General features: G+C 45.8%; 1 protein-coding gene across 5 annotated transcripts; it reads right to left on the reverse strand.

The window, feature by feature from the left end:
* Window positions 1-19: 19 nt before the first annotated feature.
* nosip (nitric oxide synthase interacting protein) lies at window positions 20-24,876 on the reverse strand. 5 transcript variants are annotated; one of them, XM_075454799.1, is made up of 10 exons: window positions 24,640-24,876; window positions 23,171-23,257; window positions 21,645-21,750; window positions 17,220-17,301; window positions 16,438-16,573; window positions 16,175-16,326; window positions 2,497-2,613; window positions 920-990; window positions 728-836; window positions 20-430 (listed from the first exon to the last, which is right to left on the reverse strand). In XM_075454799.1, the coding sequence occupies exons 2-10, from the start codon at window positions 23,238-23,240 to the stop codon at window positions 359-361; spliced, it is 915 nt and encodes a 304-aa protein (XP_075310914.1). In that variant the 5' UTR covers window positions 23,241-23,257; window positions 24,640-24,876; the 3' UTR covers window positions 20-358. The 5 variants fall into 5 exon arrangements, with proteins under 5 accessions (XP_075310914.1, XP_075310911.1, XP_075310913.1 ...); XM_075454796.1 differs by lacking the exon at window positions 24,640-24,876 and adding an exon at window positions 23,480-23,585; XM_075454798.1 differs by lacking the exon at window positions 24,640-24,876 and adding an exon at window positions 23,377-23,470.
* Between the last annotated feature and the right edge of the window lie 546 nt (window positions 24,877-25,422).

Here is a 25,422-nt window from a genome sequence, read left to right on the forward strand (position 1 = left end):
AACACTCAGTAGAAAGATCTTTAGTTTCAACATTTATTAAATTCAAATAAAATTGGTTACATTTGTCAACGAGGATGCAAAATTTGAACAGACTTTTTAAATTAATTAATACAATTGTGTCGTAGATAGACAGTCAATGACAGCATATTTGTCATTTCAAAGGACAGAATGTAGTTCAGAGAGGCAGGGTGGGTTACATCACTGAGAAAAGGTCTGTGGCAGACTATGACCTGTTACCCACAGAGGAGACTGAGATGAAAACTGTCCACACATCAGGAGAAAAGTTGCAAGAACATTTCACTCTTTCACAATTGACAGGAAAGCCAACAGGATATCCTTTGAGTCCCGGGACATGGTCTCACACCTGCATCACTGGACGAGCCTCTTTGGCACTGAGGTCAACCCCAGAGGCTGCGAAGCCAGTTCCACCCTGTCAGAGCACAAGAGACCATCAGATGCACTTTAATACTCTGGCTTCACATCCGTGTGGTAGTAGGGACAAAACTAAAAACTCCACTCCAGCTTCTTCACTTCAGTTCATTTAAGCTGCTAAGGAGGAAGTACTTTTGAGCTGAAACGGAGTATTCTGGATGGGTCTGACTGGCTGAATATTCTCAGCATTTTATTTATGCTGTTCTGGCAGGATTTACATTAGTTTATTTTGGTATTCATGAACCCTTTTCAATGATTCTCACAGACGCAGCATTACAGAGAAGTTTGCACATACCCTCTGCAGTGGTATGATGTCTTTATCAGTCAATTTGTCACCAGTCACAGGATCAGTCAGGTCCTTCTTGATCAACTTCTCCACACACTCCTGAGTCACCACAGAACCTCTGAAACAGGACAGTGTCAGTGATCCCCTGGAGTTCAACCAGAGAACAGAAACATCTGAAGGTAACCTGACACCGGGACTCACGAGGGTCGCAGAACTGAGCAGGGAACGCTGTTGCCCAGGACGTCTCTGGTCACCGCACATACGTACCTTTCCTGAGGAGACAAGATGAGACCACACCCAATGACAATCAAGTGAAAACACACCTGATTTATCCCAAAGGGAAACATACTTTTAGAAAAAGGTCATTATTTTCTGACTTTTTGCAGAATAGATGATTTATAAGTCAATCTAAGAATCAAGAGATTAAGTGATAGTGGAAATATTCAGCCTATCCAGCAATAAAACAATCTTTAACAGTGATGGTTTAACAGTGTAAATGAGAAAGTGTCTGAGAGAAAGCTGCAGATGACTGACAGCTGAGCTCTGAGCCCATACCGTCAGCTCCAGCAAGATGGTCTTCACACGCTAAGAACGCATGCTGAGCGGTGGGGGTACTGCACAAGCTTTTAAAGATCATTTCAAACAGTCAACAGCTTTGCTTCTCACCTCAGGTCTCAAGTGATATCAGATTATATTTAGTACAATCAGTTCTTTGTTGAAAGTCTTGCAACATGTTTGCCATCAGAAATCCATGTTAAAGCTATTTTACTCGTAAAATAAAGTAAAATAAACTCGTATTTAGCTCAGATTTAATGTGTACACAGACCTGTGAGGCATGATGTAAGTATGTGAGTGAGTAACCTGACCTACAGCGTGCTGAGTAAACTGACCTACAGCGTGCTGAGTAACCTGACCTACAGCGTGCTGAGTAACCTGACCTACAGCGTGCTGAGTAAACTGACCTACAGCGTGTTGAGTAACCTGACCTACAGCGTGCTGAGTAAACTGACCTACAGCGTGCTGAGTAACCTGACCTACAGCGTGCTGAGTAAACTGACCTACAGCGTGCTGAGTAAACTGACCTACAGCGTGCTGAGTAACCTGACCTACAGCGTGCTGAGTAAACTGACCTACAGCGTGCTGAGTAACCTGACCTACAGCGTGCTGAGTAAACTGACCTACAGCGTGCTGAGTAAACTGACCTACAGCGTGCTGAGTAAACTGACCTACAGCGTGCTGAGTAAACTGACCTACAGCGTGCTGAGTAACCTGACCTACAGCGTGCTGAGTAAACTGACCTACAGCGTGCTGAGTAACCTGACCTACAGCGTGCTGAGTAAACTGACCTACAACGTGCTGAGTAAACTGACCTACAGCGTGCTGAGTAACCTGACCTACAGCGTGCTGAGTAAACTGACCTACAGCGTGCTGAGTAACCTGACCTACAGCGTGCTGAGTAAACTGACCTACAACGTGCTGAGTAAACTGACCTACAACGTGCTGAGTAAACTGACCTACAGCGTGCTGAGTAAACTGACCTACAGCGTGCTGAGTAACCTGACCTACAGCGTGCTGAGTAAACTGACCTACAGCGTGCTGAGTAACCTGACCTACAGCGTGCTGAGTAAACTGACCTACAACGTGCTGAGTAAACTGACCTACAGCGTGCTGAGTAACCTGACCTACAGCGTGCTGAGTAAACTGACCTACAGCGTGCTGAGTAACCTGACCTACAGCGTGCTGAGTAAACTGACCTACAACGTGCTGAGTAAACTGACCTGCCGGTTGAGCAGGGCCACCCTCTGCAGGCTCGGGTCTATCGGGGTGAAGCACACCGTAATCAGCTCGTTCATCTTAATGGGTCGCCCAGACATGGGGCACAGCACAGCCTTGCTCTGACACATGAGAATGGAGAGAAAAAGAAGTCAAGAATTACATTTCCCAGAATTCTCCTTGAGCCTCACAGGGTACAGCTGACACGAGTGACAACCTGAGCAACATGAAACCCACAGATACACAAATCAAACTCACGGAACATCATGACATTAGAGCCTAAAGCAAACAGGAAAAGTTGGCCACAATTATAATAATAATACATTTTATTTAAAAAAAGCGCCTTTCTTAACACTCAAGGACCCTTTACAACACGTTCAAAACACAATAAATAAGATAACAAGTTAAAAAGAGTAATGAGGCTAGAGGGAGAATGCAGCTTGGAACGGATGGGTTTGAGTTCTGATCTGAAGGGGGGAAAGAGCCAAAGCTGCGGATGTCTGGTGGGAGTGAGAAAGCTCTGATGCCCACGGTGCTGAGACGGGCCCAGAGAGGTGGAGGGAGGAGGGAGATCTTAAGGGGATGCCGATGCAGAGGAGATCAGACAGATATGGGGGGTGTAAAGTTCACCGGGAGCCAGTGAAGCTGAAGTAGGCCCATTCTACAGTCTCTGTCTCCTATTTTCTGTTCCATCTACTGACTGGAGCTCTGGAGAAAGTGTGGAAGTGTCCTTGGGACATGAACCCTGCGACCGATGCATCCATTATTGTGTGAACGTGTGTGATAAATAAAAAAGTACCGTGTAGCCTAAGCATAGACTAGGGATGTCACCATACCAGACAGTTAGAAGTCGATACCAACACCAGTGAAATTCCACGATTCTCGACACCCAATTCGATACCATGGTACAAAAATAAATTCCATGTACTTCAACATACTCGTTTATTAAAAACATTTGAACATTACAAAAAACAAGAGTGACATGTAGCCTTCAAGTAATGAATAAAAAGAATACACGATTAACATTTGAATTGGAACCAGGCAACATCAGAACCATGATAGTGGGATAATCTATGAGTTAGTCATTTGAAAAATATTTTCATGCGCATGTGCACTGTAGCGTTAGCTTTAGCACAGGTGATCTGCGCACATCCTTTGAACAGAACTTTAGTCTTTGCAATGTAAGCAGATACATTATTTGATCTATTTCATAACCAGATGACTGGCGTTGTCACAGAGAAACTAGGAACACTTTGGGAAAGGGTGCGTTCTGCTGTTTGTTCTGATATACGGGGCATTGTATCTTCCTCCCGACATCCGTAATATTGACTCTCTTCTCTTCTTCAAAACACAACTGAAAACTCATCTGCTCAAGTTAGCCTTCTCACTTTAAAGGTTTTTTATTTGTGGTTTTATGTTTTTATTTTATTCTTTTTCCCAGTGTTGTATTTGTGTTTTTAATGTTGTAAAGTGTCCTTGGGTGTTTTGAAAGGCGCTGTCAAATAAAATGCATTATTATTATTATTATTATTATTATTATTATTATTATTGTTATTGTGTGGGGACGGGGACTTTGCAACTTATTCAGCCGTACTTTGCAAAGACATAACTTTGTTCTGTTTGTTTGTTGTCTTCATTACGTGATTATTTCGGTATGAACAGATACTCTTTTAAAGCTGTTTCCACTGCTTCTTGTGATATGCGTCTCATATCTATGCGATGGGGAGTTGCTTCAGCGAAGAACAATGGGTGGGAATTCTCCCGCAAAGTGAACGTTAAAATGACCTGAAACTCACTCACCTTGAATTCCCACAGTACCAACGGTACCCACAGTACAAACAGTACCCACAGTACCAACGGTACCCACAGTACCAACAGTACCCACAGTACCAACGGTACCCACAGTACAAACGGTACCCACAGTACAAACGGTACCCACGGTAGCCACAGTACCAACAGTACCCACGGTACCAACGGTACCCACAGTACCAACAGTACCCACAGTACCCACAGTACCAACGGTACCCACAGTACAAACGGTACCCACGGTAGCCACAGTACCAACAGTACCCACGGTACCAACGGTACCCACAGTACCAACAGTACCCACAGTACCAACGGTACCCACGGTACCCACGGTACCCACAGTACCAACGGTACCCACAGTACAAACAGTACCCACAGTACAAACAGTACCCACAGTACCAACAGTACCCACGGTACCAACGGTACCCACGGTACCCACAGTACCAACGGTACCCACAGTACAAACAGTACCCACAATACAAACAGTACCCACAGTACCAACAGTACCCACAGTACCAACGGTACCCACGGTACCCACAGTACCCACAGTACCCACGGAACCCACAGTACAAACGGTACCCACAGTACCAACGGTACACACGGTACCCACAGTACCCACAGTACAAACAGTACCCACGGTACCAACGGTACACACGGTACCCACAGTACCAACGGTACCAACGGTACCCAGAGTACCAACGGTACCCACAGTACCCACAGTACCTACAGTACCCACGGTACCAACAGTACCCACGGTACCCACAGTACAAACAGTACCCACAGTACCAACGGTACACACGGTACACACGGTACCCACAGTACCAACGGTACCCACAGTACCAACAGTACCCACAGTACCAACAGTACCCACAGTACCCACGGTACCAACAGTACCCACGGTACCCACAGTACCAACGGTACCCACAGTACCCACAATACCCACGGTACCAACGGTATCCACGGTACCCACAGTACAAACAGTACCCAGAGTACCAACGGTACCCACGGTACCCACAGTACCCACAGTACAAACAGTACCCACAGTACCCACGGTACCCACAGTACCCACGGTACCCACAGTACCCACAATACCCACGGTACCAACGGTATCCACGGTACCCACAGTACAAACAGTACCCAGAGTACCAACAGTACCCACAGTACCCACGGTACCCACAGTACCCACGGTACCCACAGTACAAACAGTACCCAGAGTACCAACGGTACCCACAGTACCAACGGTACCCACAGTACAAACAGTACCAACAGTACCCACAGTACCAACAGTACCAACAGTACCCACAGTACCCACAGTACCCACGGTACCCACAGTACCCACAGTACAAACAGTACCCGCGGTACCAACAGTACCAACGGTACCCACAGTACCAACAGTACCCACAGTACCAACGGTACCCACAGTACAAACGGTACCCACAGTACCAACGGTACCCACAGTACAAACAGTACCCACAGTACCAACGGTACCCACGGTACCCACAGTACCAACGGTACCCACAGTACAAACGGTACCCACGGTAGCCACAGTACCAACAGTACCCACGGTACCAACGGTACCCACAGTACCAACAGTACCCACAGTACCCACAGTACCAACGGTACCCACAGTACCAACGGTACCCACAGTACAAACGGTACCCACGGTAGCCACAGTACCAACAGTACCCACGGTACCAACGGTACCCACAGTACCAACAGTACCCACAGTACCAACGGTACCCACGGTACCCACAGTACAAACAGTACCCACAGTACCAACAGTACCCACGGTACCAACGGTACCCACGGTACCCACAGTACCAACGGTACCCACAGTACAAACAGTACCCACAATACAAACAGTACCCACAGTACCAACAGTACCCACAGTACCAACGGTACCCACGGTACCCACAGTACCCACAGTACCCACGGAACCCACAGTACAAACGGTACCCACAGTACCAACGGTACACACGGTACCCACAGTACCCACAGTACCCACGGTACCCACGGTACCAACAGTACCCACAGTACCAACGGTACCCACAGTACCCACGGTACGAACAGTACCCACGGAACCCACAGTACAAACAGTACCCACGGTACCAACGGTACACACGGTACACACAGTACCCAGAGTACCAACGGTACCCACAGTACCCACAGTACCTACAGTACCCACGGTACCAACAGTACCCACGGTACCCACAGTACAAACAGTACCCACAGTACCAACGGTACACACGGTACACACGGTACCCACAGTACCCACGGTACCCACAGTACAAACAGTACCCAGAGTACCAACGGTACCCACAGTACCAACGGTACCCACAGTACAAACAGTACAAACAGTACCAACAGTACCCACGGTACCCACAGTACCCACGGTACCCACGGTACCCACAGTACCCACAGTACAAACAGTACCAACGGTACCCACAGTACCAACGGTACCCACAGTACCAACATTACCCACAGTACAAACAGTACCAACAGTACCCACAGTACCAACGGTACCCACAGTACCCACAGTACCAACGGTACCCACGGTACCAACAGTACCCACGGTACCCACAGTACAAACAGTACCCACAGTACCAACGGTACACACAGTACCAACGGTACCCACAGTACCAACAGTACCCACAGTACCAACGGTACCCACAGTACCCACAGTACCAACGGTACCCACAGTACCCACGGTACCAACAGTACCCACGGTACCAACAGTACCAACGGTACCCACAGTACCCACAGTACCAACGGTACCCACAGTACCCACGGTACCAACAGTACCCACGGTACCAACAGTACCCACGGTACCCACAGTACAAACAGTACCCACAGTACCAACGGTACACACGGTACCCACAGTACCAACGGTACCAACGGTACCAACGGTACCCACAGTACCAACAGTACCAACGGTACCCACAGTACCCACAGTACCAACAGTACCCACGGTACCAACAGTACCCACAGTACAAACAGTACCCACAGTACCAACGGTACACACGGTACCCACAGTACCCACAGTAACAACGGTACCAACGGTACCCACAGTACCAACAGTACCCACAGTACAAACAGTACCCACAGTACCAACGGTACCCACAGTACAAACAGTACCAACAGTACCCACAGTGCCAACGGTACCCACGGTACCCACGGTACCCACGGTACCCACAGTACCCACGGTACCCACGGTACCAACAGTACCCACGGTACCCACAGTACCAACGGTACCCACAGTACCAACAGTACCCACGGTAGCAACAGTACCAACGGTACCCACGGTACCCACAGTACCAACAGTACCCACAGTACCCACAGTACAAACAGTACCCACAGTACCCACAGTACAAACAGTACCAACAGTACCCACGGTACAAACAGTACCCACGGTACCCACGGTACCCACAGTACAAACAGTACCCACAGTACCAACGGTACCCACAGTACCAACAGTACCCACAGTACCAACAGTACCAACAGCACCAACAGTACCAACAGTACCCACAGTACCCACAGTACCAACGGTACCCACGGTACCCACGGTACAAACAGTACCCGCGGTACCAACAGTACCCACAGTACCAACATTACCCACAGTACCAACGGTACCCACAGTACCAACGGTACCCACAGTACAAACAGTACCCGCGGTACCAACGGTACCAACAGTACCCACAGTACCAACAGTACCAACAGTACCAACATTACCCACAGTACCAACAGTACCAACATTACCCACAGTACCAACGGTACCCACAGTACAAACAGTACCCACGGTACCAACGGTACCAACGGTACCCACAGTACCCACAGTACCAACAGTACCCACAGTACAAACAGTACCCACAGTACCAACGGTACCCACAGTTCCAACGGTACCCACAGTACCAACATTACCCACAGTACAAACAGTACCCACAGTACCAACGGTACCCACAGTACAAACAGTACCCACAGTACCAACGGTACCCACAGTACCAACATTACCCACAGTACAAACAGTACCAACGGTACCCACAGTACCAACGGGACCCACGGTACCCACGGTACCCACAGTACCAACGGTACCCACAGTACCCACAGTACCAACGGTACCAACGGTACCCACGGTACCCACAGTACGAATAGTACCCACAGTACCAACAGTACCCACAGTACCAACGGTACCCACAGTACCAACAGTACCCACAGTACCAACGGTACCCACAGTACCAACAGTACCCACAGTACCCACGGTACCCACGGTACCCACAGTACCCACGGTACCCACAGTACCAACAGTACCCACGGTACCAACAGTACCCACAGTACCCACAGTACCAACGGTACCCACAGTACCCACAGTACCAACAGTACCAACAGTACCCACAGTACCAACAGTACCCACGGTACCCACAGTACAAACAGTACCCACAGTACCAACGGTACCCACAGTACAAACAGTACCAACAGTACCCACAGTGCCAACGGTACCCACGGTACCCACGGTACCCACAGTACCCACGGTACCAACAGTACCCACGGTACCCACAGTACCAACGGTACCCACAGTACCAACAGTACCCACGGTAGCAACAGTACCAACGGTACCCACGGTACCCACAGTACCCACAGTACCAACAGTACCCACAGTACCCACAGTACAAACAGTACCCACAGTACCCACAGTACAAACAGTACCAACAGTACCCACGGTACAAACAGTACCCACGGTACCCACGGTACCCACAGTACAAACAGTACCCACAGTACCAACGGTACCCACAGTACCAACAGTACCAACAGTACCAACAGTACCAACAGTACCAACAGTACCCACAGTACCCACAGTACCAACGGTACCCACGGTACCCACGGTACAAACAGTACCCGCGGTACCAACAGTACCCACAGTACCAACATTACCCACAGTACCAACGGTACCCACAGTACCAACGGTACCCACAGTACAAACAGTACCCACAGTACCAACGGTACCCACAGTACAAACAGTACCCGCGGTACCAACAGTACCCACAGTACCAACAGTACCAACAGTACCAACATTACCCACAGTACCAACAGTACCAACATTACCCACAGTACCAACGGTACCCACAGTACAAACAGTACCCACGGTACCAACGGTACCCACAGTACCCACAGTACCAACAGTACCCACAGTACAAACAGTACCCACAGTACCAACGGTACCCACAGTTCCAACGGTACCCACAGTACCAACATTACCCACAGTACAAACAGTACCCACAGTACCAACGGTACCCACAGTACAAACAGTACCCACAGTACCAACGGTACCCACAGTACCAACATTACCCACAGTACAAACAGTACCAACGGTACCCACAGTACCAACGGGACCCACGGTACCCACAGTACCCACAGTACCAACGGTACCCACGGTACCCACAGTACGAATAGTACCCACAGTACCAACAGTACCCACAGTACCAACGGTACCCACAGTACCAACAGTACCCACAGTACCAACGGTACCCACAGTACCAACAGTACCCACAGTACCCACGGTACCCACGGTACCCACAGTACCCACGGTACCCACAGTACCAACAGTACCCACGGTACCAACAGTACCCACGGTACCCACAGTACCCACAGTACCAACGGTACCCACAGTACCCACAGTACCAACAGTACCAACAGTACCAACAGTACCCACGGTACCCACAGTACAAACAGTACCCACAGTACCAACAGTACCCACGGTACCCACAGTACAAACAGTACCCACAGTACCAACAGTACCCACAGTACCCACGGTACCCACAGTACCAACGGTACCCACAGTACCAACAGTACCCCAGTGTTTCCCGCAGCGCATTATAGTTAAAGCGGCAGCCTTAGCAAACTCGCACTGCCGCCTTGCCAACGTTCCCAAAAAAAAAAAAAAAAAAAAAATTGTTTTTAATTTTTTTAAACCGAAGTAATAATGCTTTGCCAGGCTCAGACAATAAAAGACAGCATTGATAACATTGAATTGCGACACCTACTGGTAGTGCTGGGCGGTATGACCAAAAATACATATCACGGTATTTTTTCACGTTATCACGGTTTCACGGTATATCACGGTATTTTTTTTTCATGCATAATTAGGTGTTCACAGCATTTTCTACAGATTGAGAACAGAATTAAAAATTTAAATAAAAATTCTTCAAAATAATTCCTTTGTTAATAATTGGTCACACAGAACTTTATTGTATTAATATTCACATCTTTATTGTAAACAAATTAATAACATAGCTAATTACACTGGTCGGACTGTTCAGCTGTTTCAGACTGATACCTCCGGTTCAGGCTGCTCCTCATCCTCAACACGCACGTCTCTTTTTCAATCGCGGAAAATATTTTTCAATACTCATCTGGATTGAAGCAGCAAACATTCAGTGTAAGAGTTTAAAAAACCTCCTTTATTTGATTCACAGCTGCTAGTGTTTAGACCTCGACAACCCAACTACATTTTTTTTTTTTTACGGCAAACTTGCGACTAGTTAACTTTATAAATCAAATCAAATCAAATTTATTTGTATAGCACATTTCATGTACAAACAGTTCAAAGTGCTTTACATAAAATAAAAGCATTGCAGCAGGGAGTGCAAGAAGTATTAAAAATACACAAAAGAACATGAAGAGAAACAAATAAAATCATTTAAATGAATTTAAAAACAGGCAAAAGTCTAGATAAGTTAAAAGATATTTCATGCATAGACACATGAGAAAAGAAATGTCTTTAACCTGGATTTAAAAATGTCTCCATTTGGTGAAAGTTTAATCTCCACTGGCAGTTTGTTCCACTTGTTTGCAGCATAACAGCTAAATGCTGCTTCTCCATGTTTAGTCTGGACTCTGGACTGGACCAGCTGACCTGAATCCTTGGATCTAAGAGCTCTGCTGGCTTTATATTCTCTGAACATATCACAGATGTATTTTGGGCCTAAACCGTTCTGGGATTTGAAAACCATCAGCAGGCTTTTAAAATCTATTCTGTGACTGACTGGAAGCCAGAGTAAAGATTCTAAAGCTGCTGTGATGTGTTCAGATCTCTTAGTCCGGGTTAAAACTCCAGCAGCAGCGTTCTGGAGGAGCTGCAGATGTTTAATGCTCTTTTTGGGAAGTCCAGTTAAAAGAGCGTTACAGTAATCAAGTCTACTGGAGATGAATGCGTGGATGAGTTTCTCCTGGTCTGTTTGGGAGAGGAAACCTTTAATTCTGTTGATGTTTCTGAGATGGTAAAAAGCTGCCTTGGTGACAGCTTTGATGTGGCTGCTGAAAGTCAGATCTGAGTCTATCAACACTCCGAGGTTACCAACTTGGTCAGTGATTGTAAGGTCCCGAGTCTCAAGATATTTACCAACGCTGACCCTCTTCTCTTTGCTACCAAACAGAATGATCTCAGTTTTGTCTTCATTTAATTGTAGAAAATTCTCTCTCATCCAGGTGTTTACTTCCTCCAGACACTGACACAGTACGTCTGCTGGGCTGCAGTCGTCCGGTGACAGAGACACATAAAGTTGTGTATCGTCTGCATAACTGTGATAATTGATGTTAAAATTCTGCAATATCTGACCCAAAGGGAGCATATACAAGTTAAACAGAAGAGGTCCAAGAATTGACCCCTGGGGGACTCCACAAGTCATGGCCACTCGCTCAGATTCATAGCTGCCAATTGTAACAAAATAACTACATAACTCCGGCCTTCTAAGTAGGACCTGAACCAGTTAAGGACCGCTCCAGAAAGCCCAACCCAGTTTTCCAGCCTGTGCAACAGGATTCTGTGATCTACAGTATCAAACGCAGCGCTGAGGTCCAACAGAACCAGGACTGAAACATTACCAGAATCAGTATTCAACCTGATGTCGTTTAACACTTTGACCAGAGCTGTTTCAGTGCTGTGATGACGTCTGAAGCCTGATTGAAAGTTATCAAGACTTCCACTTTCATTCAGAAAGTCGTTGAGCTGGTTAAATACAACTTTCTCAATAATCTTGGATATAAAAGAGAGATTAGATACAGGTCTGTAGTTGTTCATCATAGAAGCGTCTAGAGTTCTCTTCTTTAGGAGTGGCTTAAAGGCGGGGTAGGGGATCTTTTTCTGGAACATTTTTTTACATATTGCTTGAAATACTCTTCACACCCCCATTGCAACCAATTAATTAAAAGTTTTGACACAAATATGAAAAGTTTTAGTGGCCTCTAGAACGTACAATCTAGGAAAAACAGTATCCAATCATTGTGAATGGACCGTTCACAATGATTGCAATCTGTTCCCCCCCCCCCCCCCGTGCGCGTACTAGGGGTGGGCGATATGTATCGTTTGCGAAATTATCGTGAATGTTGTTTTGACAATGAGTAATTTTGCAATATCGAGATATAGGCTATATATATATATATATATATATATATATATTTTTTTTTTTTTTTTTTCAATCGCCAAAAATCAATAAAGTGCGGCGCCTGTGGTCCTCTGCCCTTACCACAGCGCCACGCCACGCCCTGCTTTGAACACTCTATTTTTTTCAAAGTAAACGCTTCGGACCCCGCGGGACACTCGGAGCATCGAAGGGGCGCCGAGAGGCAGGGGCTGCAGACAGCTCGCCTCGCGGCGGACCGTCAGCTCGATCCCGAGATCCAACTAGAGCTTTTTAACAGCAGCAACTTTAAGATACGCTATTGGAGCTGGAATTACCGCGGCTGCTGGCACCAGACTTTCCCTTCAATTGATCCCCGTTAAAGGATTTAAAGTGTCCTGTATTGTTATTTTTCGTCACTACCTCCCCAAGTCGGGAGTGGGTAATTTGCGCGCCTGCTGCATTCCTTGGAAGCCGTTTCTCAGGCTCCCTCTCCGGAGGGAGAAGTAGCCTGAGAAACGGCTCGAGGTTATCAGTCACCAATGCGGCCGGGGCACCCCGAGAGGCATCCCCGAAGGTCAGCGCTCGTTTGCATGTATTAGCTCTAGAATTGCCAGTTATCCAAGTAACGGTAGAGCGATCAAAGGAACCATAACTGATTTAATTAGCCATTCGCAGTTTCACTGTAGGCCTACCGGCCGTGTGTGCTTAGACTTGCATGCTTGTGTTCATTTTATTGTGATCTTAACGCAAGTTTTAATTTTTTTTTTTAATATCGTCAAAATATCTTTATCGTGAAAATCCTAAAAAATATCGAGATATTTTTTTTTGCCCATATCGCCCACCCCTAGCGCGTACCCTGCTCCATGAACAATTACGCGTCCAGAAGCTTGGCAGGAAGCTAAACTAGAGCCAGCTTGGCTAGCACCTAGCATTATTAAATGTATAGTTAGCATAAACTAAATACTAAATACGGCAGCGATCGATGCTTGCTGTCAGAACAGCGCTCGTGAACCTTCGTGCTCGTGCGCGTTCATGTACTCTAGAGGCGTGCCTTCGGGGGGAAAGTGAAGAAAAGGGTTGGGACTTTTTACCTGTGTATTTTCAAAATGCAGCTTCGCTGGACTCAAAATCCAGGATCTCCTACCCTACCTTTAATGGCAGCTGTCTTTAGTGACTTGGGAAAAATGCCTGATGCCAGTGAGCTGTTAACTATTCGTAGGAGATCACTTTCTACTGAGGTAAAAACAGTTTTTAAAAAGTCGGATGGTATTATGTCCAGAGAACAAGTTGTTGATTTCAGCTGCCGAACTGTTTCCTCTAGGATTTTTAAATTAACAATATTAAATTGTGACATAACGTCAAAGAAGGAATAATCGCTTGTTTGCTATGGGTCGGGACGGGACAACATTGTATTAATAATATTTTTATAGGACTTTTTAATGTGTGACTTTATAAAGTTGCACGTGATACCAACCTTTTGTGAATTTCGCCAGCCGTCTTCTTTCGGTTGAGCTAATCTAAAGCCTGATTCTTACTCGGCGCAACCTCGCTTTGACCCATTCTTACTAGCTGGTCGCAAATGGCGCAAACGGTCACGTGACCCAAAATTCCGCCACGCCCCCCGTCGCAAGCTAAAAAATCCTCGCGCGTCGCAAGGGCGCGCACTCAACTTTTTTTCTGACTTCGCGCGAGCTCAACCGGAAACAGCTGACCAAGAGAAAGGAAACATGAACACTGCAGAGACCGCGGTGACCGAGAGGGTGCGCCTCTACAAACATCTGTACGACACGTCTATGAAGTTACACTGGGACAACGTTGTCCCAAAGGACAACGTTTGACAACGTTTGACAAAGTTCGTCTTGTTGCAAAGGACGAACATTCCACCTTCTCTTCTGTTTTTGCCGCAGCCGCTTAGCTCTGAGATACATATACAGTTCTACACCCAGAGTAAATTCATTCCGCATCAGATGTGCCAGCCTCTGCTGACGTGACACCACAGGTGGCATTGTGTATGCTTTCTTCGTATGCTTTTCTTCGTCCGGTTCTTCAGCTTGTTTCCTCAACAGTGATGCCCGCTGGTCTGGAGAGAACTGCAAATGTGACGCATACTCGGCGCAAACTGCGCTTATGAGCTGAAGGAACAGTGAAGGGGCTGGCGCTTTCGATGACGTCATTAATGGTTCTCGAGCCAGAACAGTTGCGCGGTTGCGCCGAGTAAGAATCAGGCTTAACGCGACGCTGAAGCTAGCAAGCTTCCAGGGATGATCTCGCTGATGGAGACACACGCGGTGTGCACGGAGGGGAGGGGCTGTGTGTGTGTGTGTGTGTGTGTGTGTGAGTGAGTAGGCTATGTGAGAGAGACGCGTGACTGACAGAGACGGAGGGAGAGCAGGGAAAGGAAATGCAGCTTAACGAAAACCAGTATTTTTAAATAGCGTTAAAAATAGACAGTAAACATGCGTGTTTAGAAGCGCAACACTGAAAAGGGTCCCGTCTCAAACAATGTCGCGCGACGCAGCGTTCCCCCCGTTGTGTAATCAAATACACCGGTATGGCGGTATATTAAAAATTCATATCATAATGAAATTATAAACCGGTATTCGGTGTGAACCGGTATACCGCCCAGCACTACCTACTGGTTGTTAATGTAAATAGTTAATAATGTAAATAAAAAAGTGTTACAGCTCTTAAACAGCTTCGTTATTGCTTTAACAGCCCCCGTCCCATTCCAAGTACACCCCCCCCAGTACCAACGGTACCCACAGTACTGTAGAAAACGAGTAGCGTCGACTTGGTACCGAAGTATCGGTTCTTGTGACATCCCCAGTATAGACTAAGATGTTCTGTATGAGTGAATGGGTCAACTGGACTTGAAAAGTGCTATAAAAGTAAAAATCTTTTTACTATATTATTTACATAGTACCAAATCACAGTAAATATCATCTCAAGGCTCTTAAAGAACCAAAAACAGAAGCAGCTGGGATAACTGCTGCAGTGAATGCTGAGTGCTGCAGGTCAGGATCAGCAGGTGGTCCCAGAGTGCTGATTCACATTAAAGATCAGTCACTTGCTGAGGAAATCCGACAGAATCCCTATTCCTACATCCAGTGATTCTGAAGGTGCAGCAAAGACAAACAGCTTGCAGAAGGACTCTTCAGTCCATCTGAGCCCAGACTGCCCTGTGCTGGGCCACTGAAGCCTGCAGGAGCGAGTGTTTGCCAACTCCACTAAAAATCCCTCAGCACAACCCACCAACACAACATGGCCACTGTTAGCTGGCAGATGTAAAACACCTATTCAGTTCCAACTATTTAGAATGCACCGATTCACAACAAGTAATCCCGAGGCACTACAAAAAGAAAGTGAAGTCACAGAGAGTGAGTTCAGTGCAGTTCAATCTGTCTGACAGCTGCAGTCCCAAACCGGCCACACTTAGCAGCCTGCTCCTCCTGTCAACAGTGCAAAGCTGAGAAAGCCCACTCACTGGTTTCTTAATAAGGGTGGGCTTGGCCTCTGGAGTCAGAGATGGAATCCAGAAACTGGGCAGGCTCTGGCTGGAGGTGGCGGCAGAAGCAGCAGTGGAAGCTTCTCCTGAGCTGCTCTGTGAGCGCCTGGTCTCACCGTCTTTGTTCTGTCCTGAAGGGGAAACAGCTGCAAGTCACCATTTCTAAAACTTCCACATCACAGAGTCTTCTGAGGCATGAACAAGTGAAAACAACAGAAGCGTGGTGTCTCATAGGTACGCACCGGATGTGAACGGGTTGATGGGTTTGGACACGATGCTGTTCTCACTGCTCTTAAACCTCTCCACTCTCTGCCTCTCCTCAGACTTGGACTCCACCTGCATGCTGCTCTTCTGGGCTTTCTTCTGCTTCTCATAGGTCTGAAGGATCAAAGGAAGAATATACATGCAGAACGCAAAAAGACCTGACATCTAAATATATACCAAAAGTATATATTTAAATATGTGGGAATGTTTGATTCAATATAGACATTAAGACTGGACTCAAAGACACAACCTGATAAGCAGCTTCTGAATGTCACTGAGCTGATAAAGCAGCAGCAGGAGTGGAGAAGAAGCCTTTCCCAGATGGACTCCTGAGGGTGTACGGGTGAAAAGATCAGGCCCGTGTTTCAGGGTGTGCAGATGGAAACTGAGATGTGGGCCCTGACTATCTTTCTGATCACTGAGCTTCACTGAGCACATTTACAGCCCTGATCATGAACCTGAAGGGATGATGCTGGGATTAGAAAACCCTTCCTCATCACTGTGCAGCAGCATTAAAATAACAGCTGCTTCACCACCAGGCTTCATGGGACACCATCCAAGTTTAAGTGGGTGTGAAAAAAACAGCTGGAGTGCACTTTGTGATCACACTTTATAGTTAGAAGGAGAGGCAGATGTGATGAAGCCGTCCTTCAGATGATTTAATCAGACCACAGAACCCATCACTGGGACACCTGCTTTGTTTCAGTTTGCTGCTGTTCAGGTCGTGTGAAATATCTCAGTCTGAGACTATATGACTTACCTTCATCTTTTTGGCAATTTCTGTCTTCTGATGAAGAATATATTCAAGAATGGCCTGTTTTTCATACAAGTATCCATCTGGACTGAGGACAGCAGCACAAACAGGAGAAAGCGTTGTCACAGGTATGATCAGACGTTAAGATTAGAAAGCAGGATGTTAATGGTGACTCATTTTCCCACTACACTTAAAGTCCCAGCAGACTTTCCTGTGGCAGCTTATGTGACCACCAGGTACAGCCTCCTCCTACACAGAGCTACACGTGTCCTGCTTTATAGATCTTTGCAGAAGGCTGCGCTCCTGTGCACTCGTGCATCTTCACCTCTCTGCAGTACCAGAGCAAAAATACAAGCTGTCCCTGCAAAGGGAAACCTTCATGGGACGTGCTGGAAGCCAGTTTACTGTGCTTAGTTGTGTCCATCACATCCAGTCTGATCCAACTGCAGTGTTTCCCACACATAGACTAATTTGTGGCGGTGCGCCACAGATTCAACAGCGGCCGCCACATATTGCGTTTCGTTATTATTATTTTTTTTTAACGCTATTTACAAAAAATACTCGTATTCGTTAAGCTGCATTTCCTTGCTGCTCTCCCTCCGTCTCTCTGTCCCTCGCGTCTCTCTCGCATAGCCTTCACACACACACAGCCCCTCCCCTCCGCGCTTCCCTGGAAGCTTGCTAGCTTCAGCGTCGCGTTAGATTAGCTCAACCGAAAGAAGACGGCTGGCGAAATTCACAAAAGGTTGGTATCACGTGCACCTTTATAAAATCACACATTAAAAAGTCCTATAAAATATTTTATATTTTGAATACAATGTTGTCCCGTCCCGACCCGACCCATAGCAAACAAGCGATTACGCCTTCTTTATAAAGTTAACTAGTCGCAAGTTTGTCGTAAAAATAAATAAATAAAAAAAGTAGTTGGGTTGTCGAGGTCAAAACACTAGCAGCTGTGAATCAAATAAAGTAGTTTTTTTTAAACTCTTACACTGAATGTTTGCTGCTTCAATCCAGATGAGTATTGAAAAATATTTTCCGCGATTGAAAGAGAGACGTGCGTGTTGAGGATGAGGACCGGAGGTATCAGTCTGAAACAGCTGAACAGTCCGACCAGTCTGCAGATAAGCCGCACCTGTGTTACCCACCGTGACACAGGTGTCACACATCCTTACGTCCCCCATCATTTTCCTTGATGGAGAAATTATCCAGGTTCTTAACTCCCAATGTGACATATAGCCTATGTCACATTACAGATCTCTGACAGTGGGGGGTGGTATTCTGTAAAAAAAATTCTGAAATGGGTTCTATGTGGTCTATTTAGTCTGTGTTATAACCCCTTTAATTTTCATTTAAGTAGAAATGGGTCTGGGCTCTTATGGGTTAATACAATAAAGTTCTGTGTGACTAATTATTAACGAAGGAATTATTTTGAAGAATTTTTATTTTTTACCCCCCCCCGTGGCCCACCACCACACATTGCCTTCACATCTGTGGGAAACACTGAACTGCCCTCCTCCTGAGGATGAGCAGCCGTTTCCTAGCTTTCATGCATCAGACATTGGATAGCAGCAGAGAGCTGGAGGTCCAGAATTCTAAATGAAATCATTGTGTTGTGCTTGGCTGGGTTTAACCTACTCTGCTAATGCAGCAAACATAAGAGCTGCTGGATGAAAGCCTTCCAGCAGCCTCAGGTGAAATGATGAAATGATGAACTGCTTATTATTCATCATTGATAGAAGAGAATAAGAATAATCCCAGGTTTCTTTTCAGCACTGTAGCCAGTCTGACTAAGAGTCCGAGCTCTGCTGAGCCAGGTATTCCTTTAACTCTCAGCAGTGATGATTTCATGAGCTTCTTTATTAATAAAATTGTTTCTATCAGAGAGAAGATTGATGGAGTCCTTCCCACTATTATCAGTGATGTATCATCAAGTACAGCAGCTTTAGAAGTATCTTTAGAACCTGATTTGTATTTAGACGGCTTCTGCCCAGTTGATCTCTCTGAACTAACAACAGCAATAGTCTCTTCTAAACCATCAACTTGTGTTTTAGACCCAATCCCAACCAGACTGTTCAAGGAGGTTTTCCCATTAATTGACACTTCCATATTGGATTTGATCAATCTGTCTTTGTTGACAGGATATGTACCTCAGCCTTTTAAGGTTGCTGTAATTAAACCTTTACTTAAAAAACCTACTCTTGATTCAGAAGTGTTGGCTCATTATAGACCTATATCCAATCTCCCTTTTATGTCTAAAGTTCTTGAAAAAAATAGTTGCAGCTCAGCTTTGTGATCACTTACACAGAAATAATCTGTTTGAAGAGTTTCAGTCAGGATTCAGAGTGCATCATAGCACAGAAACTGCACTGCTGAAAGTTACCAATGATCTCCTCTTAGCCTCTGATAGCGGACTTGTGTCTGTGCTTGTCCTGTTGGATCTCAGTGCTGCATTTGATACGGTCGATCACAGTATCTTATTACACAGACTTGAACATGTTATTGGGATTAAAGGAACTGCATTAGGCTGGTTTAAGTCATATTTATCTGATAGATTTCAGTTTGTTCTTGTAAATGAAGAATCTTCCTCACACACCAGAGTAAGTCATGGAGTTCCCCAGGGTTCTGTGCTTGGACCGATTCTTTTCACTTTATACATGTTTCCATTAGGTAACATTATTAGACAGCATGGCATAAATTTCCATTGCTATGCTGATGATACTCAGCTGTACTTATCTATGAAACCAGATGAACCCAATAGGTTGGTCAGACTACAAGCATGTCTTAAAGACATAAAGACCTGGATGACTCAGAACTGTCTGCTTCTAAATTCAGACAAAACTGAAGTCGTTATCTTTGGACCTGAGCGTTTCAGGGAGAAATTGTCTAGCTATATAGTTACTCTCGATGGTATTTCCTTGGCTTCTAGTTCTACAGTGAGGAACCTTGGAGTTATTTTTGACCAGAACTTATCATTTGACTCGCATATAAAACAGGTTTCTAGGACTGCCTTCTTTCATCTTCGTAATATTGTTAAAATCAGGAACATCTTGTCTCAGAGTGATGCAGAAAAACTGCTCCATGCATTTGTTACTTCAGGATTGGACTGCTGTAATTCTTTATTATTGGGCTGTCCCACATATTCTCTGAAAAGCCTTCAGTTGATCCAAAATGCTGCAGCCAGAGTTCTGATGAGAACTAACAGCAGAGATCATATTTCTCCAGTTTTAGCTTCTCTTCATTGGCTCCCTGTTAAATTCAGAATAGAATTTAAGATTCTTCTCCTCACATATAAAGCTCTTAATGACCGAGCTCCATCATATCTTAAAGATCTCATTGTAAGATATTTTCCTAACAGAGCACTTCATTCCCAAACTGCAGGTTTACTTGAGGTTCCCAGAGTTTCTAAAAGTAGAATGGGAGGCAGAGCCTTCAGTTATCAGGCCCCTCTATTGTGGAATAAGCTGCCAGTAAATGTCCGGGAAGCAGACACCCTTTCCACTTTTAAGACCAGGCTTAAAACTTTCCTTTTTTATAAAGCTTATAGTTAGGTCTGTTGAATCTGATAGTGTGTCTGCTAGTGTGTCTTGTTCTGCCTCCACCTCTGGCACCCTCTATACTTTCATTACCCCCTACCCGAACCAGGGTTTGCATCCCCACCCTGCTGTGACTGGTGTGCAGTTGGTGAGAGGCTGAGGTAGCTTGTGGCTGTAAAAAGATGGTTGTTGTGGTGTGAGGAGCAGATCTATATTGGAAGTATAGGGAATTACTCACTGAGTCTGGTCCTTTATTTTATTATTTATTTTTTCGTTAGCACAAGTTTCTTGTGTTTACCTTGAATAGGGATGGCTCAGGTAATCCTGAAACATCCCATAGTTAAGCTGCTATAGGCCTAGACTGCTGGGGGGCCTCATCTGTCACACCTTTCCTCACTTTACTCTCTTTATGTATATGTGATATTATTGTGGTCATTAACTTGTGTTTCCCTGTTCCAACAGATATCCTTTGAATGGTGTTATAATGCCCCCCCCCCCCCCTTTTCTGTCTTCTCAAACCCCAGCTGGGTGAGGCGGATGGCCACCCTTCCTGGTTCTGGTTCTGCCAGAGGTTTCTTCCTGTTAAAAGGGAGTCGTTTCTCTCCACAGTCGCCTCAGGCACGCTCAGGACGGGAGATTGGACCGAAAAACAAAAAGTTTTCAGTGCAATCTGTTGGTTTCCTTAGCTAGGAAATTGTTTTTGAATTGGCTCTATATGAACGAATTGGATTATTTTATGAATTATGATTATTATTAATTAATTGAATTCCAATTGGCTTGAATTGGACTTACTATCTAAGTGCCTTGAGATGACATTTGTTGTATTTGGCGCTATATAAATAAAAATGAATTGAATTGAATTGAATGTGTTGGTGTGTTGCAGAGGCGGACGTACGTCACCACAGGATCCCGGCAGGGCTGCAGGGACAGGCAGCAGCAGTCAAAGTCTTTGATGGCATCTTTGCCCAGACGAATGCTCTGGGTTCCATAACCAGACGCCGCTGAAAAGGATCAAAGCCACCACATGACATGTTTACATGGTGTACTGCAGGATGTCTATATCTGGATCCATCTATTCATGGTGATCTCTGAAGATCTCTACCACATCTCCATCTGCTACACTGACAGCATCTTTATTCTATCCATTCCCCATCATCTGGTGAGAACTGAGGCTCTGTTTACATTAATTCATTTCACCATTTCTTTGTGTCGGCGTCTTGCAAACTATTTACATTTACACACAAAGTTGCTGTCCTCTCAATAAAAGCCTAACTGTTTACTCTGAAACGGGGATCGGCTGATTCGCTAGTCACATGACTAATCAGCCATCACATCACATGATCGCCCTTGCATCTGGAGCATGCGCAACTGCTTAGAAAACACGACCTACAGGAAGAATCCCACTACCTGCATTGTGTTGCTACCTGTAGCACGTCACGAGCGTCAAGAGGAATGGCAAACATTAGTTCTTCCAGTATAAAATGTGTGTTCTCGTGGACAGATGACGAGGTGCAACTTCTTTTAAACACAACGATGGACTATAAAACTTCGGTTGCGGCACAGTGCATAGACTGGGAGTCGGTACAAACAAAATATGCAGACATCCTTAGCCGTTTCATGGAAAACTTTTAGTTTCCCAGCACTCAAGTCACATGACCAACGATACCAGTCTAGCGAATCAGGGAGGAGTACGTCATAGTGATGTTGTCCAACCAGGACGAGTAGCTAAAGCTCAGCACTGCGGATCCTCGTTTCTCACCGTTTACAACTGCTAAAATCAGCATCATATGCGAATGCTTACGTGGGCTCCGGCGTCTTTGAATCCTTCCACCTATGAAGTCGTATTCCAGTATTTTAATGTAAATGGACAGTGCATCCGCGATAGAAACGATATAGAAACAGATTAGTATAAATGGCGCCTGAAACTGTAGCATTAGAGTTTCCCTTCAGGGAAGCATTGAACTGAGTTGAATTAAACTGGAATGTGTGATGTTTCATACTCACATATCATCATTTGAATTTATTCCATCTTTGTGAATGCCAAGCTGATATTTGGACCATAATTAGGAAAACAACTCAAACTGATACTATTCTGTACAGGAAACTGGTTCCACACGGACAACTTCAGTACTAAAGAGATGATAATGTGGCATCTTTCTGCCAGACTTCTTCCAAAGATCTGACTAAACCTCCGCCCTGAATCCCTAAGATGCTTGTGGAAGATGCTGATAAAAGCCTGTGCAGACGCAACCTTCTGTTCTGGAACATGTGATCATCACTCTGATGCCAGCCAACACCAAAAAGAGAAAAAGACAGCCCAAAGCATGACAAGAAAACCCTGCTCCGGTACCACAGTTAGCGGGCTGTGCGCCCGGCCGCTAGGCCCAGAGCAGCACCTCCTGCCGGGGCCGTGGAGCTCACCTGTGTCCTTCCTCTTCTCGTGGTACGTGTAGACTGCTCCGGCCGTACAGTTCTTTCCATGGCGAGTCATCTTGTTTCAGTTGCTTTCTAATTCATATTATAAAGAAAGGTTAGAATTGTATTCTTGCTATGAAAACTTAAATCAGATGCTAACATTAGCGGCTAATGTAAACATACAGAACCCAATCAGATCAAAGTTCCCCTACACCGCAGCTCTTTAACGGTGCTGCTACCGCAGCTGCTTCCAACAGATACTCAGGAACAAAATGTACATGTATGTTTAACACCATAAATATGTTTAACACGCACAGCGATTCTCCTTCTCGTTCGTTCTTCCTCTCCTCCTTCCGTTTTTCCTTGCCTCTCTTCTTCTTCTTTGTATTGATTTCCACAGCGCCGCCCTCTGGCCCGGAATGATCACTGCAGCCTCTGTGGGTCCTGAGCGTCCAAACGAAACTGGACTAAGAGTTGAAATACTGTATGCCCAGTACCACGGGAAGCTGGGGGTACTGGGGGACCCCCAGTGAGGGTCACCTCAAAAATGTGTTTACCCATAAATAAAGGGCGGCCGTGGCTCAGTGGTTAGAGAGGGTCGGCCAACAAACGGAAGGTCGGCCGTTGGATTCCCACTCTCGCTTCTCAAAATAGACAGCTGCAGGGGTTGCAGTCCACCTCCTTGCTACGGCTGAGATGCCCTTGAGCAAGGCACCCATACCCCCATGCTCCCCGGGCGCTGTGATTGGCTGCCCACCGCTCCAGTGAATCGAAGACAGCAGATCTACATTAGAGCCTGGCTCGGGCCGGATTTTTCTGTCCGAGCCCGGCCCTCAACCGACAGAAAAGTGCTCAAATCCGACCCGAGCCCGACATTAATTAAAATATTTGTGTCCGAGCCCGCCCGAAGCCCGAGACCAACGCAAGACGGCGCACCCTAATCAGTAAATACACATTGGTGACAGCGCACCATTATCCACCATAATCCATTATAAAACATACACATTAATGGCGGTGCACCATAACAAATGCACAAGCACTCTTCGACCAGAATAAACACCCATTAAACTCAATACAGAGAGAGAAAGAAGTTGACTAATAAAACAGTAGAAACTCGAGTGACCAGAACAGTAGCCCAACTATGCTAACCAGAGCTAAATGCAAACCAACATGGAGCGAAGATAGGCTACTGTAAAATATCAGCAAGACCAGTAGTCAATTCAATAACATATTACTGAGTTACAAAGTTAGAAATCACTACAGCAGCCCTGTCATAAATTACCACCAGATCAAAAGGTTTGCATACCGTGAAATGTGCGCATTGTCTCTTTCGAAAGCCAGACTAGCCAGAGACATACCTGTAGTGTTACGATAGTAAAAGTGACAACAATAAAACACTACGCGAAGGACATGACATGATATCAAAATGATGCCACGGCGGACATAATGATTAAATTAAACCTCTATGCCCCTACCTTGTTTTCTTCGTAGCGTCTGTGTGTGCATCATATCTTCTTGGTGCTGCTTTCCTCCAAAGTTTGTTACCATATTGTGCTCTTCTTGCTAGCCCATGCTGCAATGCATTCCTTGGCGAATGCAGTGATTAAACTTCGTAATTTTATATTCTGACTTAAAGAAAGCCTAGAAGGCATACTACAACATACATTAAAAGACCGCGCTTTCACTGGCAACTGATACTTTGGCTATTATTAAGAAAACAAGGTAGGTACTCCACAACAGGGCTCACAGCATCTTCCGTGCTGATTCTGAATCGGCTGGTTCGGAGAGTCGGCGTTCAAACGTTGCCACTGGCAACTCGCTCATGCACACACCACAGATGCACACTGCATGCTGCACGGCATGAGGCACGAATAGCCTACCAACATTTTCATTTATGCATATTCAATTATTTATGTTTATCACAAAAACTGATGTTTGCAATGAACTGAAACCTGTCCTCTGGCTGTTTATAATTTTCACGATGTCTGCTTGCTTTCGAGCCCGACCCGAGTCCGACAAGACATTCTAATTTTTTGTCCGAGTCCGACCCGGCCCGTCGGGCTTCGGTCGGGTTGCCATACTCTAATCTACATTAGTAGTATTATATTATACATTATAGTATTACTCTATAGCTCTGGAAGACGGTAGCACATGAGGCCACACCCCCAATCCGCTGAAAACAAACTGCTGGTTTTGACCATAGACATATTATGTCCATGGTTTTGACTGGCGGTAAATACAAATCCCGCCGTAATCTG

Source organism: Odontesthes bonariensis, chromosome 21 (assembly GCF_027942865.1).
Source record: "Odontesthes bonariensis isolate fOdoBon6 chromosome 21, fOdoBon6.hap1, whole genome shotgun sequence".
In the NCBI taxonomy this organism is placed as follows: Eukaryota; Metazoa; Chordata; class Actinopteri; order Atheriniformes; family Atherinopsidae; genus Odontesthes; species Odontesthes bonariensis.